The 19,649-nt window shown below is 48.6% G+C and overlaps 1 protein-coding gene across 1 annotated transcript in view; it reads left to right on the top strand.

Annotated features, from left to right (window-relative positions):
- Positions 1-19,649, top strand: part of INPP5D (inositol polyphosphate-5-phosphatase D) — a 137,946-nt gene that overhangs the window by 72,577 nt on the left and 45,720 nt on the right. The window contains exons 6-9 of the mRNA XM_018041075.1: positions 3,101-3,188; positions 9,080-9,160; positions 9,311-9,382; positions 10,787-10,910. Of these exons, the coding sequence (XP_017896564.1) occupies positions 3,101-3,188; positions 9,080-9,160; positions 9,311-9,382; positions 10,787-10,910 (365 nt within the window). The remainder of the gene's footprint in view (positions 1-3,100; positions 3,189-9,079; positions 9,161-9,310; positions 9,383-10,786; positions 10,911-19,649) is intronic.

Raw genomic sequence — 19,649 nt, 5'->3', positions numbered from 1 at the left:
CTTGGGGAAACTGACCATCTCTCTGAGACCAAGGGGGCTTCCCTGGTAGCTCAGGTGGTAAAGAATCCACCTGCAATGCAGGAGACCTGGGTTCAATCCCTGGGTTGGGAAGATCCCCTGGAGAAGGGAAAGGCTGCCCACTCCAACATTCTGGCCTGGAGGATTCTATGGACTGTATAGTCCTTGGGGTCTCAAAGAATCAGACGCAACTGAGTGACTTTCACTTTCAGAGACCAAAGTGGGCCCAATCTTTACTCCTTATCTTCCCTTGAGCTGGTGACCTGAAACAGACAAGCTGAGTCTCAGGGACCCTGCTGATGGTAACTTCCTTGGACAAATCCTTTCTGTATCGTAAGATCAGTGCTCAAGTCTTTCAGCTCAAGTCCTTCTGTGTCATTGGTCATTCTGGCCCTAACCAACATCTCCAGACATGTCTGAAAGCCAGATTTATCAAAATTTTACCCAAGTTGGAAATACAGAGAATAACAGCATTATTCTTAGAAAATTCTAAAGATTCAGTTTGTGTATATGTACTTGTGTGTTTTTAAAATGCCATTTTTAAAAAAGAGAGCAGTGAGGGAGATCTGTTTGATGTTAAAACATGTTCTGAATTAGTGCTTTAGAATTCTTTTTTTTTTTTTTTTTGGCCTAGAATTCTTTAATGAAGTGATAGTTTAAATGGAATACCACCATGTGACCTGAGCAGCTCTGGTGGAGGTGGGATAGAAACCAAGAACTCTGTCTGCCCAGCTCTTCCTACCTTTTCCCTGGGCGAGTTACCTCCCCCCACCCCATCCTTGGCTCCCAGAGGAGTCCCCAGGATTACCGATCAAAGTCAGTAGGCTGCAACACCATCCTTGCAACAGTGAGATGTGTCAGTGTGTGAACATGGCATTGCCTAGTACATGAGGAGCTCCAGAGTTTTTGTTGAATGAGTGATACAGATTCTGGCAAGAAATTCTATCATATCTGAGATGGGCTTGTGCAAGGAACTAGTTCAAAAGAACTCTGGGAAAAAAAGAGCAAGTGCAGTTGAGTGACACTGAATAGCAATATGGAAAAAGGTGAACTTATTTCCACCACATATTTAAAAAAAAATTTCAGTTGAAGTAAGGAATTAAAAAGATATGACAATAACCCTCCAAAACCTTGTTTATAACATAGCTTTTAAAAGAGTGGGAAACTGATTTAAATGAGCAACTAATTGCTCACAAATAAATACCGATGACAAATTTTTAACTAAGGTGAGCCAAAAACATTTTCAAAGAAAGATGAAAAATAGAGCAATACAAAACTATAAAGCATTTTATAATAAAATCTAGCCTACCTAGGGTGAAAACAACAGAATGAGGGGGAAAAATCCACAACACATAGATTAAATAAAAATCAAGGCAATAAGTAAAGAGTTTATGCCAATGTATAAAAATAACAACAAAATTCCCACCCGAAGACCGACAATGGACATGAAATTTCTAGGGAGAGAAATATAGTAAAAACCAACCACACAGAAAAACACTTAGGCATTAGAAGTTAAAGATGTGCAAATCAATCCATCAGTATTGAAATGCACCGTTAGATCCACTGAAAGAGTAAGGGTAGAGAACTACAGAATTCAAATAGCACAGATGATAAGCAGGCTGGAATAGTGCCCAAGGCCACCATCACTCAAGGGCTTAGCAATATCAATCCAGAGCCATCATCTCTGGTTGGCTTGAAACTGTACTTGAAAATAAGTAAAGAAGAAATAGCGAGGACATGGAAGCACCCTAGATGTTCATCGAGAGATGAATGGATAAAGACGTTTTGGTACATATACACAGTGGAATATTACTCAGCCACAAAAAGGAACCGCTTTGACTCAGGTCTAACGAGGTGGATAAACCCAGAGCCTATTGTACCGAGTGAAGTAAGTCAGAAAGAGAAAGACAAATATAACACGTGTGTATGGAATCTGGAAAGCTGGTATTGAGGAACCTATCTGCAGGGCAGCAGCGGAGACGCAGACGTGGAGAAGAGGCTTGTGGACACAATGAGGGAAGGAGGCGGGGGGCGAGTGGAGAGAGCATCAGGGAAGCATACGCATCACTGAATGTACAATTGGACAGCCCGTGAAAATTCGCTGTGTGCCACAGGGAGCTCAAATCCAGGGCTCTGTGCGAGGGGTGGGATGGGGTGGGAGGTGGGAGGGAGGTTCAAGAGGGAGGGGACATATACATACCGATGCCTGATCCATGTTGATATGTGGCAGAAACCAACACAATATTGTAAAGCAATTATCCTCCAATTAAAAATAATTTTTTAAGTTGAAAAATAAAATAAAGAAAAGTGATATGAACAAAGCTGTTCACAGCAGCCTTTACTTATAGTTACCAAAATCTCAAAATAACGCAAATATCTAGCAATTGATTTTGGCACATTTACTTGATAGAATATTTGGAAGCCACTAAGAATGTTAAATGTATAAAAAACATGAACAGTTTTTGATGAAATAATAGATGAAAAATAGAACTCAAAATTGTCTGCTCACCCCGTCCAAAGCAATGGGAAAATAGAAGATGAGATGAGAACAAAGAATCAATCAAGTCCTAGTATTGTCATTGAGTCAGACAAAGACAGACCTCCCTGGGGCGTCCACCTCAGCTGCTAGGAGGGGATTTGAACCAGAAAGCACAGACTGCCCCCACTGAAAGCCCTGGGGCGCAAAACGAAAATGCAGATTCCAGACCAAATCAGATTGGGGCCCAGACGTTTGCATTTTTAACACTCAGTGAGGGTGTGATTCTTATAAACACTCAAGTTGGGGACCATGGATTACTAAGTTATTTCTAAGTCATTTGGGTTGCTAGATTCAGAGTTTCTACAGGCTTACGCAGTCGAGTACAGCTAAACAGAGGTGAATCAGATTACCGCATCACGGCTCCCGTGTGGTCCTAGTGGGGCCCAGGCAGGAGTGGGGGGCTCTGGCAGGCCAGGATCTTTGCCTGGGCTTGTCCTCTGCCAGAGTGCATGTGAGCACACTGCGTGTCCAGCTGGAGCCTGTGTGCGTGATGCCGTGCTGGTCCTCACTAACGCTCAGCCTTCATCCTGTCTCCCGCCCCAGCGAAGTCATCCGGGCCCTCCCTACTCTGGAGTCTCTGCAGAGGCTGTTTGACCAGCAGCTGTCCCCTGGCCTGCGTCCACGGCCTCAGGTAAAGACGCTGGGAGCTGATGAAACATGTGCGGGAGGGGCTTGGGGGGTGGTTTGGGGGGAGGTGGGGAGAAGAGGAAACCAATGTCCCAGGGACTTTGCTGGACCCCCACCTCTAGGGCAAAGGAGCTTCAGGATCCTGCCCCTCAGTCAGGTTTATGCCTCCTGCCCCCACTGAATTTTGGTTTGAGGAACTGCCAGCAAAACTCCTTATTAGTGCTGAATAAATCATCAGAAACTGACAAAAACTGGAGGTGCCTAATGGTTTGGTCCCACCTCTTACCCCAGGAAGAGCAGGGGAAGGTGGGCCCCCTGAGACACACACACACACACTGGGAGCCAAGGCCTGCCAAGTTGTCTGTGTCACAGAAAGTGTCCCCAGCAAAGCTAAGAACAGAATTAACATGTTTAAAAGGCAAACCCTACCAGCCATGATTAAGTAAAAGCAACCAAAATGTTTAAATGGGGAGAGGATTTTTAAAAGGCTGTTTAACTGAAGAGGGACTGGGAATTGCCAGGATACCCTTGAAGAGATGTTAGTAACACCTCATTAGTAGCCAAAAATGAGCTGCAAAGCTCCGCTTGCCTCTCCGATGGGCAAATTTAATTGGTGAAGTCAGGACTTGGCTCCAACACAGAGGTCAGGACTCCTGGGTTCATCGCTCACAGTTGTGAGTGCAAATGGGTTTTTGAAATGCAGTTTAGCCGTTTGCATGAAAATGTTAAATGCTCAGCATCCTGCAAGCAAGCCAGTTACCTGTAGGCAGCTGCCTTAGGGTCTACACATTTGCACAGATGTTGGCAAAGGTGTTTATTGTAGCTTTGTCTCTAAAAGCAAGAAGTAGGATGCAGAATTCTGAACTAAGGTGGATGCATTGATGTAGAAAGATCTTCAAGGTATACTGTTGGGTGGAAAAAGCAAACGGTTGAGCAATGTATAAACTAGGGTGTAAGTCTGCACATGGAAACTGTACCAGGTGTGTTTATACCCAAAAGGTCACCACAAGGAGGGGATGGAATGGAGTCGAAGCGACCTGGGTCGCGTTTGCCCAGATGGTTTTTTGGAGTTTTTTTGCTGAGAAAATGTTTTTGTATTCTGTTTGTACAACTTAAAAATTCATCAGGGGGAATAAAGAAGGCAAGCAAATGTAATTTTGCTTTCCTCAAGTGAATGATGTGTTTGTTTCTGGGAAAGTAAAAGCGAATTTAGACAAAACAGGAGCCCTACCAGACAGTAAAATTTAAATAGTTTGACAATAAGAACACACTCCCAAACCTTTGAAGTCAATTAGAAGAGGGAGAAGCTTCCAGCCCCAGCGTGCTGCCCCGAGTGTCTCAGCCACCGTTTTTGTATTCGGTGGCAGGTCAGAGTAGCGACAGGATGGGGGTGACGTCAGGATGTAGAGAAAGGGTTCTGGTTACCACCCTCCTGCCTGAGGGTTCTGGTGACCACCCTCCTGACTTGAAAAACCAGAGACTGTGTTGATGCCTTCAGAAATTTCACAAATGGAAAAGGGAGTTCTGAGGCCGCCCGGGATATAGGAAAGAACCCTGAGCCATGCATCAGAAACATCCAAGTTCAACAGATGACTATGCCCCCACCCTTGCTTTCCTCGTCTGTGAAATGGGCATAGTTCCATCTGCCACTGCAGGGTTATGTGAGGGAGTAAGTGAGACTGCTTGGGTGGCACATCTGGAGGTGGCAGCCTCTTGCCAGCACAAGGCCCTGTCCGTCAGGTCAGCGAGACAGGATGGGGACCCCTGCGTGGAGTGCATCTGAGAAGCTGCTGGGAGGTGTAAAGTGCAGCATTAGCAGAATGTGAGGTCTGGGGAGAGCCCTGGGTCTGCCCTACGTGAGAATGGAGAGTTGTTAACCTTGGAGCCCACATCCTCTGAAGTTCAACTGAAAAGCTCAGTGAAATAACTGGGTCAGCTTCTGTAAAGCCACGGGTGGCACTCAGACCAGTTCACCCACATTGAGGCTGAGTTGTGAATTTTGACCTCAACCTCAACGCTAGTGACATTTGGGGCTGGGTCCTTTTCTGTCGTGGGGGACTGTTCTGTGCAGTATAGGATGTTAACACTTCCTGGCCTCTACCCAATAGATGTCCTTAGCATCCCCCAAATTTGACAACCCCAAAATGTTCCAGACCTTGTCAGTTGTCCCCAGAGGTCAAGAGCTCCACCAGTTGAGACCCAGTGACCCAAATCTCAGGTCAACACCAACAGTGTGGCTTTGGGCAACTGACTCACTGCTCTGACTCAATGTCCCCATCCGAAAACCAAGGACTGGAGGAGTCAGTAGATGAGGAGTGTAGATGAGCGCATACGCCTTAAACATGCCGGGCAGAGCACACCCACCATCTCACCGTCATGTGCATTCAGTTCAGTTCAGTTCATTTCAGGCGCTCAGTCATGTGCAACTCTTTGTGACCCCATGAACCATAGCACACCAGGCTTCCCTGTCTATCACCAACTCCTGGAGCTTGCTCAAACTCATGTCCATTGAGTCAGTGATGCTATTCAACCATCCTCTATTGTCCCCTTCTCCTGCCCTCAGTCTTTCCTAGCATCAGGATCTTTTCCAGTGAGTCAGTTCTTCACATCAGGTGGCCAAAGTATCGGAATTTCAGCTTCAACATCAGTCCCTCCAATGAATATTCAAGACTGATCTCCTTTAGGATGGACTGGTTGGATCTCCTTGCAGTCCAAGGGACTCTCAAGAGTCTTCTCCAACACCACAGTTCAAAACCATCAATTCTTTGGCACTCAGCTTTCTTGATAGTCCAACTCTCACATCCTTACATGACTACTGGAAAAACCATAGCTTTGACTAGACTGACCTTTGTTGGCAAAGTAATGTCTCTGCTTGATAATATGCTGTCTAGGTTGGTCATAACTTTTCTTCCAAGGAGTAAGCGTCTTTTAATTTCATGGCTGCAGTCACCATCTGCAGTGATTTTGGAGCCCCCCCCCCCAAAATAGGGTCTATCACTGTTTCCATTGTTTCCCCATCTATTTGCCATGAAGTGATGGGACCAGATGTCATAATCTTCGTTTTCTGAATGTTGTTTTAAGCCAACTTTTTCACTCTCCTCTTTTACTTTCATCAAGAGGCTCTTTCATTTTTCTGTTTCTGCCATAAGGGTGGTGTCATCTGCATATCTGAGATTATTGATATTTCTTCCAGCAATCTTGATTCCAGCCTGTGTTTCATCTAGCCCAGCACTTCGCATGATGTACTCTGCATGTAAGTTAAATAAGCAGGGTGACAATATACAGCCTTAAAGTACTCTTTTCCCTATTTGGAACCAGTCTGTTGGTCCATGTCCAGTTCTAACTGTTGCTTCTTGACCTGCATACAGATTTCTCAGGAGGCAGGTCAGGTGGTCTGGTATCCCCATCTCTTGAAGAATTTTCCAGTTTGTTGTGATCCACACAGTCAAAGGCTTTGGCATAGTCAATAAAGCAGAAGTAGATGTTTTTCTGGAACACTCTTGCTTTTTCAATGATCCAGTGGATGTTGGCAACTTGATCTCTGGTTCCTCTGCCTTTTCTAAATCCTGTTTAACATCTGGAAGTTCACGGTTCACAGACTGTTGTGCATTCTTCTACCTAAAAAGGTAGTACAGGCAAAACTCCAGCTTTCTTTAATACCTTTTGTTCCAAGAACTGACTCCACTTTATTGATAGCATCATTTCTACTTTGTACATCTTTGCCCCCAAAAGACACAGATTCCAAGAGAGTGGGGAAGACACCATCTTACCACCAGGTGATGATGACCAGGATGAAGATCCAGAGTGTCTAGGGGAGGAGGAGGGGGCTTGAATCTGCTTATCGTCTTGACTCTTTTTGAGAAAAACAAGAGATCCCCCTAAAACAAGGGATCCTGTACTGTCCCACCTGCTCTCCCGCTCCATCCTTACCTGCGTCTCAGCTCCACTCCAGCAAGCCCATCCCTTGATCAGTAATAACCGTCGCCTGATTGGGGGCTTTATCAAGGAGCCAAGGGCCAAACCAAAAAAATTACAGAGAGTTTTGACAAGTATCAACTGCCGTGATGATGGTGGTGATGGTTGTGGTGGGGGGTGGTTGTAGTGGTCGTGCTGCTGATGGTTAGAAACGATGGTGATCAGTGATGGCAGAAGGAATGTACTGAAGTCGCCGGTGGAGGACTTCCCTGGTAGTCCAGTGGCTAAGACTCTGCACTCCTATTCCCAACGTCAATCCCTGGTCAAGGAACTAGGTCCTGCCTGCCGCAACTAAGCGTTCTCATGCTGCAACTAAAATATCCCGCAGGCTGCAAGATCCCACATACCGCAACTAATACCTGGTGCAGCCAAATAAATAAATTAAAATAGTTTTAAAAGATAAGTGGTCAACGGAAAAAAGTGAAAGTGTTAGTTGCTCAGTCATGTCTTATTCTTTGTGACCCTAGGGACTGTAACCCGCCAGGCTCCTGTGTCCCTGGGCTTCTCCAGGCAAGAATACTGGAGTGGGTAGCCATTCCCTTCTCCAGGGGAAACTGAGGTCAGAAGTCTGTGTGACCTGGCTGACTTACTGGGGGGTGGGTGGTGGTAAAAGGCAGCACCTAGTTGGTGATCACCCTCGTTCTGCCCTGCTTAGTGTTTGGAATAGTCCAGTCTGGTTTTCTTGTCCTTCTGGAGGGTGGGGATGGTGTCCTTTCAGCTCTATACCTCCAGCACCTTGGCACCGTGTCTGGCACAGAATCGAGGCTTTGTAAAGATCTCTTCTGTGAGTAAATGCTTGAGACTGTGGACTTGGTGCCAAGAAGATATGGTTTCACATCCTGCCGTGCCTTTACCAGCTGTGTGACTTCGGACATGTAACGTCAGCTCTGTGAGCCTCACGCACGCATTGAACAACTTTACTGAGCATCTTCTCTGGCCAAGCCCCCAGGTCGCAGCACTGGACACAGTTCTCCTGGGCCAGCCCTCACGGAGGTTCCGTGCTAGCCGGAGAAGCAGACAACACACAAACAATCAACACGATGCTGATCTAGCGGAGATGTCTTTGGCGTGGGTGGTCAGGGAAGACCTCTTTGTGACTCTGAGACCTGAGTGGCAAGGAAGTGGCCTCCCCTGGTGACATTTATGTTTCTAGGATTCCTCAGCAAGTGTGGCTCCAGGCCATGGGCAGATCAGAAGGTCGGAGGGGTGTGGCTGGGGCTCAGGAGGGGGTCACACCAAATCCTTAAGGGTTTGGATCATTGTTTTCTCCTGGTGGCGGGTGAGGGGGTTTGGAGCAGGGCCTGGCTGTGTTTTGGAAGTCCAGCAGCGGTGCCAATAGATGCAGTACACGTAGGAGGGTGGAGATGTTGTGATCCAGGACAGGCCTTGAGTTTTGTTTCTGCAACTGAGTAGAGGCGGTGAGAAGCCCTGGGAGAGCAGCAGATTTCGAGGGAAGAGGGAAGGAAGGCGTGCTTTTAGGTCATGGTAATTCTGAGATGACTGCACATATCATATCCCTGATTTCCTTACATGCAAAGAAGGACGGTAATCCTGCTTGTGGGGTTGTTGGTGGGGAAACCAGGATGAAGCCTAAAATCCGAACCTAAAAGTAATTTCAAGCTAATCCTGTTTTTGTTTCCTGGTTCAACTCATTTTGGTGAAAGGTACCAAACGGTTGCTGCCTCTTTAACAAAAACATGCAGGCTCATCTGATAGTACCCGCTTCAGCAAGGATGTGCAGTCCAGCCACTTGGAAACACATTTGGCATCACCTCGTAACCTCTGACCCCAGAAGGTCCTCCTCTAGCTTGTCCCTTGGCCCAGAGATGCTCTGGAAGTATATTTTTAGGCTCAGCCTGACGCCTCTCACAGCTGGCCCTCAGCAGCCCGTCCTTACCTGCTCTTTTTCTCGCATCCCAGGTGCCTGGTGAGGCCAGTCCCATCAACATGGTGGCCAAGCTCAGCCAACTGACAAGTCTCCTGTCCTCTATTGAAGACAAGGTGTGTGGGGGGAGTCCTGCCGCTTCCCTGGGCTTCTCTGTGGTCCCCTCTTCCCTCGGAGAATGCCCAGGTGTCCCCGTGACCCTGTCCCAGCCCGGACTGGCTTCTCATCGCCTCCCAACCTGAAGCCTCACGCGTTCCCGCCCACAGGTCAAGGCCTTGCTGCACGAGGGTCCGGAGTCTCCCCACCGGCGCTCACTCATCCCTCCGGTCACCTTTGAGGTTCGTGTCCATGGACTTGTGCTCCACACGTGGGGGGTTGGCTGGCCTTCTGGTCCCAGTGGAAGGAGGGCTCTGGGCTCAGCAGGGAGCCCGATGGCTGAATGAGTTTGGAAGTCAGCAGAACCGACTCCCTGGAACAATGATGAAATGTTAGGATGGGTGCCCTGGTGACTCTGTGGAGCCTTCTTCATGGGGAGGATCCCATGGGAAGAGCTTCTCATTGACCCAAGACACCAAAACTTCATCCTTCTCCAAGTGAGGGCAGTGAGTGTCATCAAACAGGCAGCCCTCTGAATAGGCTGCAAAATAGTGCCTCGAGGTAGGGGTTAGGGGAGAGAAGGGATTCCTACGATTTTCCTGGAAGTGACTGAGTTAGACTCTCCAGGCCCAGAAATTTGCTTTTCTTGTATTCCCCCAACACTGTGGAGCGTCTCGGCCTGCACTGCTTCCACATTCAAAAACAGGATGGGATGCCCACCCCCATGTCCTTCTGAGCCCTGATGAAAATTCTATATTAAGATATATTGCCGGGACTTCCCTGGTGGTCCACTGGTTAAGATTCTGTGCTTATACTACAGGGGGTGAGGCTTCCACCTCTGGTTGGGGAGCTAAGATTCCCCATGTGTGTGTACGAATGTCTGCTTAGTGCTGTCAGACTCTTTGGGACCCCATAAGCCCTCCAGACTCCTCCATCCATGGGATTCTCCAGGCAAGAGTACTGAAGTAGGTTGCCATTCCCTTCTCCAGGGGATCTTCCCGACCCAGGGATTGAACCCAGGTCTCCTGCATTGCAGGCAGATTCTTTACTGTCTGAGCTACTAGGGAAGCCCAGATCCACATACCTCATGGTAAAAATAATAATAATAAAATAAGAACAAAATGTACAGAGCCAAGAGATACTGCTTATAGTTGAAAGGGAAAAAAGAAGATACATGTCCATATTCTGAGTGCCTAGACAATTGTCTTCTTCCTAATTGTTATCAGTAAAAGTTCATATATTGGTTGTAACAAGGCCTGGGAGCTTCAATCTATTACTAAAATCCTCTGTGGAAGAAGGTGACTCATCAGATTTCTGAGTGTTGTCCGATTAAACAGTGAATAAAGCATCTTCTAGTAGCTCATCCTTCTCCTCCACCAAACCTGTTAGCAGAACAGCTGATGTGCACACAGCAGAGAAGCTGGGCTCCTTCCACATTTTAGCGATCCTCAGGAGCTGCCAGCGAAAACTCCCTCTGGGGCAAAGGAGGCTCAGAAATAGAAACCAGAGGTCCCACACGGGAGGGACATACGGCCAAGGGCCTCCCGGTCACATGGACGAGGGGCTCAGGGACGGCGCTGAGAAAGCACTGAGAAGGGATGACCAGCGCCTTTCTCCCCCTTCCTTCCTCTTCCTTCTTTCCACAGGTGAAGGCAGAATCTCTGGGGATTCCTCAGAAACTGCAGCTCAAGGTCGATGTCGAGTCTGGGAAACTGATCATTAAGAAATCCAAGGACAGCTCTGAGGACAAGTTCTACACCCACAAGAAAAGTAAGGCCCTCGTGTCCGTAAAATCCTCGTTCTGCTGATAGCCTTACTGTGGCCGCCGGCTATGTGGAGCAGGCTGTCAGGAAAGCCAGTCTTGCCAGGAGCCTTCCACCCTCTGCTGGGGTACCTCCCAGCCCCCGCCCTGCCTGTGGTGCCCCTCCAGTTCTCAGGCTCCCCTCCTGTGCCCCTGCACCTTGAGGCCTGCCCCAGACGCTCCGCCTGCTTCCTCCCACTCTGGGGAAACGAGCTTACGCTTGGCCCTGGGTGGCGGTTCTGCATATGTACGTGCTCTCCCTGTTAGGAGGCGGGCTGATGTGTGTGGTCATCCTTGTGCTCGGTTCAGGCCTTGCTGATCAAATCAGGGTAGCATATCCCTAGGGTAGCACAGACACAGTTCAGCCTGGCATTAATGTCATGGGCTCTAAATTCAGACTGGACATTCCCAGCTCCACCACTTAGCACCTGTGTGACCTTGCACACGACCTTTAACCTTCCTGGGCCTCAGTTTCCTCATCTGTAACATGGGGATGATAAGGTCCCCGTGAACTAATCTACATGTAAGCCTCCTTAGGAAAGCCTAGCACATAGGAGTCAACTCTGGGCAACCAAGGCTTTGCATTTCAAATAGTCTCATCAGTAAAATGGAAAATATTCCCACACCAAAGGCTTATGGAGAAGCTGCTGTGGGCCAAGCACTGGGGATCCTGGGCAAGCAGGACAGTCAAAGACTGCCCATGTGGAATTTACATCCCATTGCACGGAGTGGCCAATAAGTATGTCAGTAGGATGATTTCAGCTATTACCAAATGCTGGAAGCCACAGGTGAGGGATGGAGAATAACTGAGGGTAGGAGGCAATTTGAGGGGCAGAATCTGGAGTTGGCAGCCTTGTCAGTGAGGATAGAAAGTGGGAGCCAGCAGTGTGGCAAGGTCAGGGAAAGAGAAAGGCTAGAGAGAGGTTCTTGGGGGTGGGACCCCTGAAGGGCAACTGAATTTTGGGGGGCAACAGAGCACAGTGGTGGAAAATGCTCTGATATGGCCCTGACATCATTGCCTGGGCTCAGCTCTGCCTGCTTGGGAGCGGGCAGCTCCAAGCCTCAGTTTCTCCATCTGTACAATGTGGGCAAGACCATGTATCATCATAGCCTGGTACTTTCTGAGCCCCATTTCCTTACTTGATATTGGTTTATCCTCACAAGGCTGACAGATTCCCCAAGACAGTCATAAAAGCCAGAGACTCATCCCTTAAATAAATTTCCACCATAACACAACAGTTTGTGTTCCAGTTCAGGTTTTCAAACCCCTGAAGACAAAGCCCCTCTGGTCCATAAACAGTGTTTTTTTATCCTTCAGGGATTCAAAATCTGTTTAGTAGCATATAACTAGGGATGCCAGATTTAGCAAATAAAAATACAGGATACCCAGTTAAACTTGAATTTCAGATAAACAATGAAAAATTTTAGTATAAGTATGTCCCATGCAATACTTGGAACATACTTATAAAGGTATGCTTTTTTCTGAAAAGGAAGCCCAGGCAATCCCAGGCACAATCAGCATCTTTTGTTGTTAATAAAGTGGTATGAGAAGACAAAGAACAGAGAAGAAAGCAGAAAACATCACATGAGTTTTGTAAAGAGTAATTGTGCTTAGTTGCTCGGTCATGTCCGACTCTTTGAGACCCGATGGGCTGTACCCCACCAGGCTCCTCTGCCCATGGGGATTCTCCAGGCAAAAATACTGGAGTGGGTTGCCATTTCCTTCTCCAGAGGATCTCCCCAACCCAGGGATCGAACCCTGGTCTCCCACATTGCGGGCGGATTCTTTACCGTCTGAGCCACCAGGGAAGCCCTTGCAAAGAGTAAAGGGAAATAGTTTTTCATTAAACTCGGGTTGTAGTTATACACATATGGACATACATATGGTCACTGTATACATGTGGTTACATGAAAACCCTTTTCTTGCTGTCTGGAAGTGGGGGATTCTTATCTGGTTCTGCTAGAGGCCTGGCTTGTGGGATAGATGGAATGTTCTGGAGACAGGTTCTAGTTGGAGACCATGACTGATGGCCAGAGTTGAGAAATTGGGGAAATCCCGCCTCACTAGCCTTGCAAAGCAGGTGCCTGTTGGGAGTGTGGGCTCCACGCTGTCTGACCTCTGCTATTTAACCCTGAACTGAAGTGACCTTGAGAGATTGTCCTGGGTCAGCACCACCTGCCCTGAAGCTCTTGCCAGCAAGGATGGCAGACAGGAGCATGTCACGGCATGTCCCACATGGGTCTCTAGGGGACACAAGCCACAGCCTCGCCCCACTGAGAACACTGGCCTGAGCTGAGCTTTCAGAGGGCACATATTTGGCCTGACAGCCAAGCCCTGCAGATTCTTCCCATTGCCCCCAAGAAACCCTAGAGCTGGACCTCCATGGGAGACTGTATGTTCAGCAAAAACTTGATGCCAGACGCTCTGCTGGGAACAGTAGGACAAAGGATAAGAATTGCATAGGCTCCGAGGCTAGACTGCCCAGGTTCAGATCTAGGCTCTGCCACTTCCTTGCTGTATCATGTTGGCCTAGTGGCTTAACCGCTCTGTGCCTCCATTTTCTCATCTGTGAGTTGGGAATAATAATAATGTTTCACAGGCTTGTCATGAGTAGACAAGCTAATGTGTGTGAGAGTACCTCCCTGTGCCTAACAGCAGCCCTGGCCCCACAGCAAAGTGTCCAGGCAGAGGCCAGGGGACTGCGGTTGCCCCGTATGCGTCTGCCCTGTCCTGCAACCTGCTCCTGAGTCCCACCTGGGCTGAGGCACCAAAGTCCAAGGGATGCTCTCAGGGCGGCAAGGGGACGGAAGTCTGGGGACCAGGCCTGTGCAGGAGGTGGGATACAGCCTGGAGAAGCAGGTAGATAGAGTAGAGAGGTGTCAGAAGCCCAGCCTGAAGTCTCAGGTCAGCTGCTTGTGAGCTTGATCTAGAGCCCTCTTAGCAAGGAATGTGCAGGTTATCTAGGACCAACCAGATTGGAACTATGAATAATGAGCTACTGCACAAATGGAGTGTGGAGGGCCCACCCCAAATCCTGATGGGGAGACAGCTGATTGAAATTGCCAAGAACTACAGTGTGCCCATGACTCTGTGATCATGGTAGAAGCTCCTCCTGGAGTAGAGACCGAGCAGTGTCCTCAGTTTACTATTCTGTCAAATGGGTATAGTCCTGTAGGGCAGCCATGAGTCTTAAGTAAACATCAAAGCACACAGTGCCTAGCGTCTAGCAGATGCTCAGTGAAATTGACTGTTACCACCATGCCCTGGAGGAGAACATGGCAATCCACTCCGGTATTCTTGCCTGGAGAATCCCATGGACAGAGGAACCTGGCAGGTTACATACAGTGTATGGTGTTGAAAAGAGTCGGACATGACTGAAGCACCTGAGCACGAGCACCATCATCATGGTATAATTATCCCTCCAAGGCAGCTCTGAGGGAGGCAGTGAGCAGTGAGGAGGACACAGCAGGAAGGAAACCCCTAAACACTGGAGTGTGGCAGGCTGTCACACTCACAGAGCTGGGGTCACAGGGCAGGGGCGGGAGAACCAGGGACTTACTGAAGGCGTGAGCAGGGAGGACTCTTGAGAGATCAGCTTAGAACACTAAGTTCCTCTTCACTGTCTTGGAGACTGACTGACAACTGAAAGGGGTGGACCCAACTTTGATAAGAGGAAACGGAAGCCTCAGATGAGTAAGGAGAGTGTCAGAGAGTGCCCGCTTGCTTGAGGTTTCTGAATTGAAAGAAATGCCTGTCAGGATTCTGAGAAGCACTGGGAATTCTTGTCAGTTGATTCAATGGACATTTTTCTTTTGAACATCTCCTGTGGGCCAGCCCTGAGTTTAGCCCTCCCTCCAAGAATCTGTGGTTTAGGAGGGAAAGCTGACATGAGCAATGGATTACAACGTCTGTCAGATGTGAGCTTAGCCCTGGAGGAGGACTGATTAGCTCTGTTGTAAGGTGGTGCAGGGATGCCTCCCACCACAGAGGTGGCTCTGTCTGGGGCTTTGAAGGCTGAATAGGAGTTCAAGTATGTGGTAGGGGAGGGCACTTGGACTCAGAGGATGGCATGTGCAAGGAATGCAGCAGGATGTTAGGGAAATCAAATGTCACTTGTGGCCCTGGAGGGGAGAGCAGTGGGGCATGGGATCCCAGATGTGGGCAGGGCCTTGAATGCAGAGTGAGAGTTGGAGATGTTCTCCTGGGGGCTGGGGAGCATGGACGTGTTTACCATCTCGAGGGTGAGTGTACACTTTTGTGGGTTGTGGACACTGGGGAGGTGCCATGAGATCCTGGAGTGGGGATAGAGCCAAGCTGGAGATGAGCGGCCCTGAGAAAACCCAGCTGGAGTCCAGAATGAGCTGCTGTGGTGTGGGTCTGTGAGCCCTTAAAAGAGAAGCACAGATGCCCAGGGCCTGCCAGCCAGCTGTCTGCTGCCTCACCAGCCTGGCTCCTGTCTTTCCTCAGTGTCGACGGGGCCTGTCTCATCCTGTCATGGCACCTGTCATATCAGAACACGATTACCTGTTCACAAGTCCCCTCCCCCAAAGAGTGGGGTCTTCCCCTCACTCACCCTGCAACCCACAACTTCTCGCACAAGACCTGGTTTTCAGTAGGTGCATGCTCAGTGATTGCCAGTTGAGCCCTTGTAATGTCACTTATAAATTCCTGACCCTCTCCACCATGGGCCCAGGAGGGCAGGGTGGGTGGTCTTTGTCCACTGCTAAATTCCCAAAGTCTAGAACAGTGCTTGGCACAGAGTACGTGATCAATAAACACATACTGAGTGCATGAATGAATGAATGACTGTGAGGTCAGTGAAAGAACACAGTTCACATGGCTATGTGTTTAGGTGGCTTCTTTGCAGCAGGTACTGGCTAGGCATTGTGCCTCAGGGACAAAGGGCCTCTGGGTAAACCACATTCACGTCCACAGCCAATAATGGTATGACCCTGAGCGAGTGACTGAACTACTCCAAGCCTCCATGTTCACGTCTGTAAAATGGATTTTTATAGGGCTGCTGTGAGGGTCGGTGGGATGAGGCATGTCCTTAGCAGCCCTGACGCACAGTCAGATTCCAATCGTGGCTATTATTGTAAAGTGCTGCCCTCTTGGAGAAAATCTCTGACTGCAGGTGTTGGAGCTTCCTTGCCTTGTTCTGGTCACCACGTTCCTTAGTAGCTTTGGCATCAAGGTCTCCCACACGTAGGAAAGGCCAGCTGCCATGTAAGGAAATCATAATGTTCTCACTCACTGAGCAGCTACAACCTGCTGAGTGCTGGGGCTGTGTAGCTGAGCTAGCCCGGTGTGCTCTTAGCCCCAAGGGAGGTTACATCCAAGGAAGGGTCAAGGAGAGAAAGAAACGAGTACACAAACCAGGAAGGCACCAGGGAGTGGTAAACTCTCGTCTGGCAACTTGAATAGGAGGACATGCCAGTCATGGAGGAAATGACAAAATGCCGTTGGAGTTGACAGCTGAGCATCAAGAAGATACTGGCTATGCAAAAACCAGGGGCAGAGGCCCTTGGGCAGAGGTTTCAAGGAGTGAGCAAGTTCCAAGTGTGAGGAGGAGGGGAGGCTGGAGCACAGGTGCTGCAGAGATTGGGCACCAGTCACGGGGCCTTGGTGACCCAGGATGTTCTCTAAGTGCAGGGAGCCACCCGTGCTTAGTCACTCAGTCGTGTCCGACTCTTTGCAACCCCACGGAATGTAGCCTGACAGGCTCCTCTGTCCATGGGGAGTCTCAAGGCAAGAATAATGTAGTGGGTTGCCATGTCCTACTCCAGGGGATGTTTCTGACCCAGGGATCAAGCACAAGTCTCCCGCATTGCAGGCATTAAAGAAGTTTTAAGCAGGAGCATGGTGTGATCTGCCTTTACAATGAACTCTAGCTGCTGTGCTGAGGATAAGTGATGGCAGGAGGCAGGCAGACATGCAGAGACCAGTTAAAGGGCTGTGACAGCAGCCAGGCAGGAAGTGGTGGTGGCTGGAGATGGGGAAAAACAGACAGACTGGGAATGCTCTGGAGGTGTGCTCAGTCACTCAGCCGTGTCCACCCCGTGGACTGGGGCCTGCATCTGTCCATGGGATTCTCCAGGCAAGAATACTGGAGTGGGTAACCATTCCTTCTCCAGGGGATCTTCCCAACCCAGGGATTGAACCTGGGTCTTCTACATTGCAGGCCCATTCTTCACTGTCTGAGCTACCAGGGAAGCTTGTGATCTACAGGTTCTGGAGGTAGACTTGCCCATACCTACTAATAGATGAGATGGAGAGGGACAAGGGGAAGACCCAACAAGGTTCTCTTTAACTAGGTGTGGGAACAAGTGGGCCACTTACTGAACCTGCTAACATTCATGGTAGTATTAATAATACTAATCGGGACTTCCCTGATAGCTCAGCTGGTAAAGAATCTGTCTGCAATGCAGGAGACCCTGGTTTGATTCCTAGGTCAGGAAGATCTGTATTCTTAGGCTTCTCTTGTGGTTTAGCTGGTAAAGAATCCACCTGCAATCCAGGAGACCTGGGTTCAGTTCCTGGGTTGGGAAGATTCCCTGGAGAAGAGAAAGGCTACCCACTCCAGTATTCTGGCCTGGAGAATTCAGGAGAATACAATCCATGGGGTCACAAAGAGTTGGACACGACTGAGCAACTTTCACTTTGGTACTAATTCTGAGCCGGCAAGGCCTCACATCCCAGAGAAGCCACGCAGTCCTGCAGGTAGATGTGAAGGAAACCCATACGTTCAGAGGGAAGGAGACACAGCCTAACAGCAGCAGATTTGGAAGAGTCTTGGCATCCAGCTGCGGGTAAGACTCATGCCGTGGCACATTTACCGCTGCCGATGAGGCCGATGGGCTTTCTGAGAGCAGGGAACCCCCACGATTTCCCTTGAGTGAGACTTCAGCTCAAGAGGGTAGCTGAACACACACAGGATTGTCTTTCCCTTCCTAAAGGCAAAACTCAGAGGGACAAAGAAAACAGAAAAGAAAATGAGGGCAACACATTCTGAAAAGCGATGGATCATGATAACCACGCTATAGGAACCAAAATAGCTAAATTTTAAATGTATCATAGGAAAAGCTGAGACGCCTGACTCACACCACAGAACCACAAAGGGCAGAGGAATTGATAGTATCGGGGCGCCTGGAGTGAGGGTGAAGCTGCGGTAATAAACAGCAGGATTGGATAAAAATCTTTTTAAAGACTTAGACCCACCAGATCCCCGTCCATTCCACACAGCCAGTGGCTTCCCCTCACACGTTAGGCCGAAGACCTACAGTTTATTTTCAAGGAGGTAAAGGACTGGGAGACCCCGGGCATGATGAGGGCAGAGGAATCTACCAAATACAGAGGACTCGATAACAGGTATTTCTGAATGCTGAGATGCCAGCCTTCATCCTTGCCCAGCTTGGGATGCTGCCAGCCAGGCCCACTACCTGCAGGCAGGAAGATGACCAACCCGGGAACAAAAATCTAAAGACACTGCCATGAAGAGGTTCCCCATGAATCAGCCCATGAGACCACCCCGTGGAGAAGCCTTGCTGGGCAGTCCCCCACTGTCACTGCTGGGACCCAGGGACCCCCGTCATTGGAGGAAAGCCTGTAATAGGAGAAGATTCAAGGCAGAAAAAAGCAAAAAGGCAAACTTGGAGCAAATAAATTATGATGGTTTAAAAGAAACTGGGCCGTGAAACCAGAACAGAATGCTATTCAAGGAACATTCAGAGAACAAAATAAAAGTGAAGAAAAGGAGGAGGAGGAATGGAGCGGAAGGAGATGGGTAAGAAGAAATAAAACATTACAGCAGAATTTTTTTCAGAAATTTTTAAGATAAAAACTCAAAGGAAGGGTGGAAAGATAAAATTGAGGAAAACTCCCAGAAGGTAGAACAAAAGGATAAAAGGAAGAAAAACAGTAGAGAAGAGGTTTTTAAAAATTAGAAGACCAGTCCAGGAGATCCAGTACCCACATAATCAGAGTCAGTCAGAGAAAACACGGAAACGATGAGAAATTTCATTAAAGAAATAATTCAAGAAAAGTCCTCAGGACTGAACAACACCAGTTTCCAGACTAAAAACGGCCCACCATATTCCAACATAGCCTGAGGCATATGCAATGTTGAAAAGTCTCACAATGCTGGATTCTAAGAAAAGATCCCCAAAACTTCAAAGCAAAAGATAGATTACAGGTTGTGTCATGGGTCCCCAGTGCCTCCTGGGTGGCTCAGTGGTAAAGAACCCACTTGCCAATGCAGGAGACGTTAAAGGACTCAAGTTTGATCCCTGGGTTGGGAAGATCCCCTGGAGAAGGAAATGGCAACCCACTCCAGTATTCTTGCCTGGGAAATCCCATGGGCAGAGGAGCCTGGTGGGCTACAGTCCATGGGGTCGCAAAGGAATTGAACATGGCTTAGTGACTAAACAACAACATGGGTCCCCAAGATCATATCTAGGTTAACTGAGTCTCCGGGAAAATTCCCAGGACTCAGCATGAAGTCATATCACTGTGATTCACTGCAGTTGAAAGAACATAGAGTACAGTTAGCAAAAGGAAAGGATGCCTGGGAGGAAGTCCAGGAGAGCCCAGGCACAAGCTTCCAGGAGCCCCTCCCCTCGATGTCACACAGGACAAGCTGAACTCATCCCTCGCCGAGTTGTGACAACACGTGTGAAATGCCGCCTACCAGGGGTGCTTGTTAGAGACT

This window comes from Capra hircus, chromosome 3 (genome assembly GCF_001704415.2).
Source record: "Capra hircus breed San Clemente chromosome 3, ASM170441v1, whole genome shotgun sequence".
NCBI lineage: Eukaryota > Metazoa > Chordata > Mammalia > Artiodactyla > Bovidae > Capra > Capra hircus.
Note: the sequence above shows the minus strand (reverse complement) of the source record. Positions and strands in the feature narration are given on the sequence as shown.